We start from the raw sequence: 7,351 nt of genomic DNA, 5'->3' as shown, positions 1-7,351 counted from the left end.
GGGCCCAATTGGAATGGCACCAGGGACCCACATAGGCTCAACATATTATGTAGGCCCACCAAGCTCTGGCATGCGGGGCCACACGTAGAGAATTGATACATATCCATGTGGACCCAATGGGAATGGCACCTGGGACCCATGTAGGACCGACAAAGTATGTACGCCTAGCAAGCTCTGACATGCGGTCCCACCTATCAATAACATACGGGCCCACTAGGGACCCACATAGGCCCGACATATTATGTAGGCGCACCAGGCTCTGACCTACGGGGCCATGCGTTCAGAATTGACGGCAGGCAGACACTTGTGCTCACACGTGCACATTTTTTTTTGGCATGGCAACTGACATGTGGAGCCCATGTTGGTGGTACTGACAGGTCTGGTCCACTTTGCATGCCTGGAGGCTGTCGGAACGGGTGGCCCCAAGCAGGAGGATTGTGTCGGTATCTGACATGTGGGCCTGAGTGCTGTAGGCCAGGTACATATGTGCTGATAGTGGCTGTCTCCCCTTACAAATATGGGTCCCAGTGTTGTTGGCCTTGGACTGTTGTGTGGGAAGAAAAGTACGTGAACAGAAGCGTGCAGAGTGTGGGTCAGGTGTGTCCACCGGCCCGAAGCCCAGCTCTTGTGACGACCCTCCTGCTGACTCCGCAGTTCGGGCCGCCCACCTCCTGCGACGCTCATTTCTGCACAATCGTTGATATTTGGAGCTCGCCCGTCACTATTTTTTTGGGCCGAGCGGCCCAAAACGCCACCTGTGACGCGAAAACGCGACACCGTCACAGCAGAAGACATTCGCTGACGGATTTCTCAAACGTCAGCCCCATACCGTCACTGAAGCCCCAATTGTTCATAGTGACTTCTGGAAGACACTTTGGAGAAAGCTGGGGACGAAGCTACTTTTCAGCACTATTTGTCATCCCCAAACCGACGGTCAAACTGAGGTGGTGAATAGAACATTGTCACAACTATTGAGATCCATGATGAAGAAGAACTTGCGAGAGTGGGAAGATTATTTGCCGCATGTTGAGTTCGCTTATAACAGGGTGGTACATTCTACCACACAGCTATGTCCGTTTGAGGTGGTGTATGGTTTCAAATCCATTACTCCACTTGACTTGTTGCCTCTACCCATACATGAGCGAGTCAATATGGAGGCATCGACGAGGGCAGATTTTGTATGAAAGATACATGAGAAGACTAAAGAGCGGATTGAGAAGAAAGGCAAGAACAATGATGCAAGAGTCAACAAGAAGCACAAGGAGATGTTGTTCAAACCTGGTGATATGGTCTAGGTTCATTTTCGCAAGGACAAGTTTCCCAAGCTACGGAAGTCCAAGTTGCTTCCTCGTGGTGCTGGTCCTTACAAAGTACTTGCCAAGATCAATGACAATGCATATGCTATAGATCTTCCAACTAATAAGTTTGGTGTTAGTAATTCTTTCAATGTTGTTGATTTGACACCGTATGATGGAGAAGACCTTGGAGCGTCGAGGTCGACGCCTTTTGAAGGGGAGAGGGGAGATGATGAGGACATTGCGAGCAATCCAATACATCACCCATGTGCGCAAGTAATCGCATATTTCATATGTACGATGACATGATCGAACACCAGTGACAAGTTCAGTTACACGACATGTACTTTACTCTAGATCATCGGTGTGTACAAGTAAAGTCGAACCAACTATTTGTCTTGGCTGAATGTTTTGCGTGATGCGATATGGCTCACTTATCAGTGTCGTAGATGTTAGGGATTTTTGTTTTGTTTTTAGGCACATGTTTGTGCAGCTATTGTAACTGTTCAAAGGTTACTCGGACGACACAAGTCCCGCCGTTGTCCATACAACTTAGAGATCACCTGGTCAAAACAAAAAAGTGGAAAAGTTATGCCAATTTTAAGTGAGGGTGAAATAATTTGAACTTGTGATTAGCTTAGTGCTCAACTAAGTTCTACATTGTGGAAATTGCTTTGAGATTCGTGTACATATGAGTGATAGGATATATTGCAATCGAGATTTTCTTCAATTGCAAATGAGCTGGTTGCAACTGAAAAGTGGCATGTGCGATTAAATTTATTTTGTGATTCGTGCCAAGTTATAAGTTGCAATATGAGTTTCAGTTGATATAGATGATATCGTCTAAACGATAAGTAAGTTAGTTTCTATTCAATTGAGAATTAGAGAATAACATTAATCCTTCGGTTGTTCGCTTGGCACGCTTGCGCTACTTGGAAGTTTTGCCAAAAAGGACCACTTGCCCCACTGAATTGCCAGAACCACCTCTGAAAATAATTGATAAAAAGGACCACCTTCAGTGTGGCGGCACGCCGGCACACCGGCCTCGCGAGGTGCTCCGCCAGATCAACATGCCTCCACACGGTGTGGCGGCATGGCCCACCACCGCGTCGTTTCCCGCGCCGGCCACGCAAGGTGCGCCGCCACGTCAGCATGCCTCCACACGGTGTGGTTGCATGTCCCACCACCGTGCTGTTTCCCGCGCCGGTCGGCTAACGGCGTCGCGCTGGCGTAACGTGCCACCACCCATGCCGACGGCAGGTCCTGCCGCCATGGCACACGGCGGCATGTCACCACGTGTCGCCTGGGGGTCCTGCCGCCACGTATAGGGTGGTCTTTTTTGGCAATTCCGTTTACAGGTGATCCTTTCTAGCAATTCAGTGGGGCAAGTGGTCTTTTTTGGCAAAACTTCTGCTACTTGTGCAACACATGATATGATTGCTGATGGAGAACATCGATCATGGTTCTTTTCACGTTCTAGAAAGGCAAATGATAGCTCGGTGATCACGTCAATGATATCACTCATAATTATCGAGTCACCACGTAATGTCAAACAAGCTTAGCAGTGCCGGCAAATGAAAATCGCCATTCATGCTATACGTCAAAGTACGCTCATGGTTCTGCTGCCAACGGTCCACCATCCATGGTATGTAGAACATGGTTTTGCCACCGCTGGATAACACCATGACGCACTAATATCTTCAACACCTATATATACACTATTCGTCTTATTCCCAGACGACTGAAAATACACGACACGCTTTTCTAGAAACAACTAATTCACGAAAACTTTGATAATTCCGCATCACGCAGCAAACCAATTCCAAGCACCAATTCAACCCCCATTTCATCGGCGTGCGCACGAGGTAGTGTACTCTTTGATAATTCCACATCGCGCACGCATCATCTCAATGTAGAAGAAGAGATCAAGACTCAACGGACACTGGCCTCTGCTTTTGCACCTTCGCCTGGGCCACTTTGATGCTTTCTTCTCTTTAGCCACCTTCCACATCCAAGCAACAAGGAATCAAATCTTAAATTTTATCTCCCCGCACCGATTCCTCAACCATTCTTTTTTGTTTTGACCAAAATGGGTCTTCTTTGACATATATACCCCATGGGGCCTCCTCCTTCCCCCCAAGGTCGCTGCTTCGGTGCCCCCTGGCCCTGGGCATGGCGAATTGGCGAGCAGAGGATGCTTGAAGTCACACGGGAGATGGCGAATGGAGGAGCTGGCCTCGGATTCTCTCTCCGGTTTGATCCCATGCGGGCGGCCTTTGATCGTGCTCTGGTCGGCCTCCCTGCTTCCGCGCTCATCAGCCGCCTCCTTGGCTGGACCGAGAACAGCAGCCAGGGCAGACCGCCTCATGAATCCGCGGTGGTCGCCGCCGCCGTTGCTGTTTACTTGGCCGCGCGCTTCGTGTCCGATCAGCAGCCTCGCCGTCATCGCCGGCGACGTCTGGCTGCTTCTGCTGTAGATAAGCCAAATTCCGGTAAGCAGCTTGTCTTTTCATGCTTTAGAGCTCTTGTTAGTCTTACACACGACTTGATTTCCATCAATTTGTCTGTAGCAACTAGACCTCGTGCTCTGCCTGCGCCGGGCGATGGACTTCGAATTCTAGCATCCAATGTAAGTTGTGATCCTAGGCCTGCAACTCTCATTTCTTGAATCTTGATGCGATCGTGCTATGTCTAATTTCCTGTCCTTGGCACCCAAGGATGAATATCCGGAAAACGTGATTCACGGCGCGTCGATCGGCGCCGGGGACGACGAGCCGATTCTTGTGGCAAGAGTTCAGACTATGCCACCCCACGTGGCAGCAGGATCAGCAAGCTCTGACGGCGAATCGGAGAAGAAACAATCGGAGAAAGAGCGTGAGGAGGTCGACCAGTTCAAGGAGCTCTGGCTGTCTCTCGTGGAGCGGGAGCAGAGGCTGGAGCTCCAGCTCATGGAACTGGACGACCTCAGGGAGCAGGAGGCTACCGTTCGGGAGCTCGAGAACCGCCTCGGCGTCGCCGCCGTGGAGGCGCGACATCTGGAGCTCAAGGTCTTGTCGCTGTGTGAGGAGAACGAGAGGCTCGAGGCGCAGACGTCGGAGCTGGATGCCGTCCGGGCACAGCTGGGCCGCGCCAAGGAGAAGGTGCGGTCGCTCAAGGAGAGGGTACAGGTCGAGCGGGAGGAGGCCCAGCGCGAGGCGGCAGCGCTCCGGGAGAGGGTGAAGGAGCTCGAAAAGAACGACGAGGAGAGGGAGAAGGCGCTGGCGGCGGAGGCGGCATCTCTCCGGAAGGCGAACGCCGTGCTGCAGGAGGAGAACAGGGAGCTTGCTCTAAGGCTGCAGGATGCAGAGCAGCTTGCCACCTCTGTCAGTTTGGTTCACGAGGTAATCGTGTTCTTAGTTCTACATTCCAATGCACTATCTCCACCATTTTGCTTGCATTTTAGCACTGTTACATGTCATTTTTGTTGTTCAGAGTTATGTATCCAACAACAACAAAAACAGTTACACATTTTTTTAAATTATCTGCAACTGTTCACCTCTACAGCCAACTGTAGGTACCAAAATGTGCAACTAGGTCGGCATAAAAATCAACATTTTTTCAGTCGTCTTAGAAGTGTCAAATACATTAAAATATATCGCATTAGAAAATTGTTTTATGCCTACTTGGACAACTCGATCTATATTAGATAAGAAAGGTGCTAAGAGAGCTTGCTTTCTCTTGCCGGTTTGCAGTTTTGTTGGTAAAATGACCTTTGGCGTCTCCAGTGGTTTGGGATAAACTGGCGGCTGAAATTTCTGAATTGTTATATGCCGCTGTCACAGCTTTAATTTGACTTGGGTTGCTCCAACAAATTAGCCTTCCCCATCCCTCCTTTTTCTTAGGCAAAGCCTTCAGCATCTCTGATTAGTTATTCTCATGCTAAAGGTCATGTTGGGAACCTTTTAAATTATTGATTTGTTATTTGATCTGCGTATGCTTGCGTGGTGCAATGAACCATAAGATGAGAATTAGTTTATGTCAGCTTTGACATGATGTCCCAAACTACAACATTTTATATATACCTTACGTACGGAGTATTTGGTGCGCTGAAACTCAATATTATGAAACTTGCGAACATGTTTGTGCACAAGTTTCTCAGTCTTTACTCAAAATACCTTTGCAAACCATGTGAAATGCTAACTCCGTTCCAAAACATAAAATGTATTCTGTTTTAGCCTACCAAAACGTCTTATATTTTGAAAGTTATAGTAGTAAGTTGCTTCATTTCCTTGGGGACCGCCCCTGTTCAAAAAATAAAAACAGTTCTGGAGGTATAGCAGCCAATCGGCGAATTGCCCACGGAAAAGGTGGAGAATTCACATTTGTTGGTAAACTTTACCATAGTATCTGTCACTTTCTCCCGGCCCCTCTGAAAACTGAAAAATGAAGCATGCGCATAACGGCATAAGGTGTCCACTTTCTTTTGAGAACATTTCCTCCCTATACATTTTGTTGTCTAGAAAAGCTTTGCGATGTGCTACTCAAACTTCAGCGTTCGCAAAATTTTCTTCTTTATTTGCCTAAACATGCTATAATTAATCTTGTTGGAGTAGCAGGAATTCTAAAGCTAATCCGGCCCCTCTGTTTCTTTCTCAGGAGGACAATGGTGATGAGGCTAGCTACCTAAGGGAGACGAACGAGAGGTTGACGAGGCAGATCGAGCAGCTGCACAGCGACCACTGCGCGCACGTCGAGGAGCTTGTCTACCTCAAGTGGGTCAACGCATGCCTCCGCCACGACCTCCGTGGCAATGACCACCAGTCCTCTTCCGCCCAACAAGATCAGGACGGCGCCGGCGCCGGCATGTCGTCGGCCATGGAGCTGAGCAAGAGCATGAGCTACCGCTCCAGCGAGAAGGCCAAGGAGCTCATGCTACGGTACGGCAACCTCGGCCTCGACCCCTCGCTCTTATCGCCGCTCAACGAGTCGCTATACGGCGACGGCGAAGATCGCCAGCGGCGCGGAGGTCACGACGAGCCAGGGAGGAGTCCGGGCGTGTCGGCGACCACTGCCGCCTCCGCGCCGGAGAAACGGGCCGGGCATGGTAAGCTCAAGTTTCTGAAGAACATCAAGAAGCTGCTGGCGAGCAGCAAAAAGGGCCAAGGCCACGGCCATGACCGCAAGAGCATCAAGGTGCCCAACGACGAGCATGTCGAGAAGGCCCTGCGGTGGCTGTCCTCCAGCCACGACGCGTTCGGCGGAGATAGCTCCTACGAGAGCACGCCACTGTCGTCGTGCGAGCGAACCCCGCTGAGCAGCGTGACGACCCGGGACTCCCGCGCCCATGCGCGCGGCGGGGAGACGGCGGCGGAGCCGGCCGTGGCGGGGCTGCCGGCCGAGGCTCAGCTGCTGAGGTCGAAGAGCGATGTCGGTGCGTCGTTCGGGCGGGAGGGGAGCAGGTACCACGCTCTACGGCCGGACCGCCCAGCCGGTGTCCGGCAGGACGGGTTCTACGCGCCGGAGAAGATGAGAAGGTACTCGGAGGAGTTGACAAGCTCCTGATCACCCATGAATTTGTTGGTGGTGGACGAGAGGTCATGCTAGCTGCATGCTTTTGTACACAATTATAACTGATTAAGTCCGGTGTAACTCCCCATTTCCAAAAGAAAAGTCGAGATACCAACTTCCTTCATGTTCTTATGTATATATACTAGTACATGTTAAGGTTGTGCGCTTGGGTCGAGACATTGTCCCGTTCATAAACTCTCAAGAGATGTTTCAGATCACAGTATTTTGAACACTATGCATGAAAGAGTGGGAGAAAAAAAGTAAGAGTTCAGATTTGAGAAAAAAGTGGCTCAAGGAAAAAAGACTTCCTTATGAGAGTATAAAAAAAATGGGTGCAACCTGTCTGAGGAAAAAAAAATACAGTCTGGAAGTTATGCGGATTGAGAAGAGTGAATAATGACCTGAAATGTTGGGTACAAATCTTACAGGACAATTTGAAAAATGAAAAAAGAAAGACTTTACCTAGGAGCTCGCTGATTAGAAGCCACAGAAGAACTTAGTTGTCTCAC

At 49.7% G+C, this 7,351-nt stretch overlaps 1 protein-coding gene across 1 annotated transcript; it reads left to right on the top strand.

Moving 5' to 3' along the window:
• Positions 1–3,396: 3,396 nt before the first annotated feature.
• LOC124682070 (protein CHUP1, chloroplastic-like) lies at positions 3,397–7,009 on the top strand. The gene is made up of 4 exons (XM_047216822.1): positions 3,397–3,787; positions 3,866–3,924; positions 4,013–4,675; positions 5,931–7,009. The coding sequence occupies exons 1-4, from the start codon at positions 3,412–3,414 to the stop codon at positions 6,834–6,836; spliced, it is 2,004 nt and encodes a 667-aa protein (XP_047072778.1). The 5' UTR covers positions 3,397–3,411; the 3' UTR covers positions 6,837–7,009.
• The last annotated feature ends 342 nt before the right edge of the window (positions 7,010–7,351 follow it).

The sequence above is a fragment of the Lolium rigidum genome, unplaced genomic scaffold (genome assembly GCF_022539505.1).
Source record: "Lolium rigidum isolate FL_2022 unplaced genomic scaffold, APGP_CSIRO_Lrig_0.1 contig_6714_1, whole genome shotgun sequence".
NCBI classification, from domain to species: Eukaryota; Viridiplantae; Streptophyta; class Magnoliopsida; order Poales; family Poaceae; genus Lolium; species Lolium rigidum.
Note: the sequence above shows the minus strand (reverse complement) of the source record. Positions and strands in the feature narration are given on the sequence as shown.

Coding starts and splice junctions, on each gene's coding strand:
- LOC124682070 (XM_047216822.1), top strand. CDS start 3,412: ATGGGGCCTCCTCCTTCCCCCCAAGGTCGCTGCTTCGGTGCCCCCTGG. Junction 3,788..3,865: donor TGTAGATAAGCCAAATTCCG/GTAAGCAGCTTG, acceptor ATTTGTCTGTAG/CAACTAGACCTCGTGCTCTG. Junction 3,925..4,012: donor TTCGAATTCTAGCATCCAAT/GTAAGTTGTGAT, acceptor TTGGCACCCAAG/GATGAATATCCGGAAAACGT.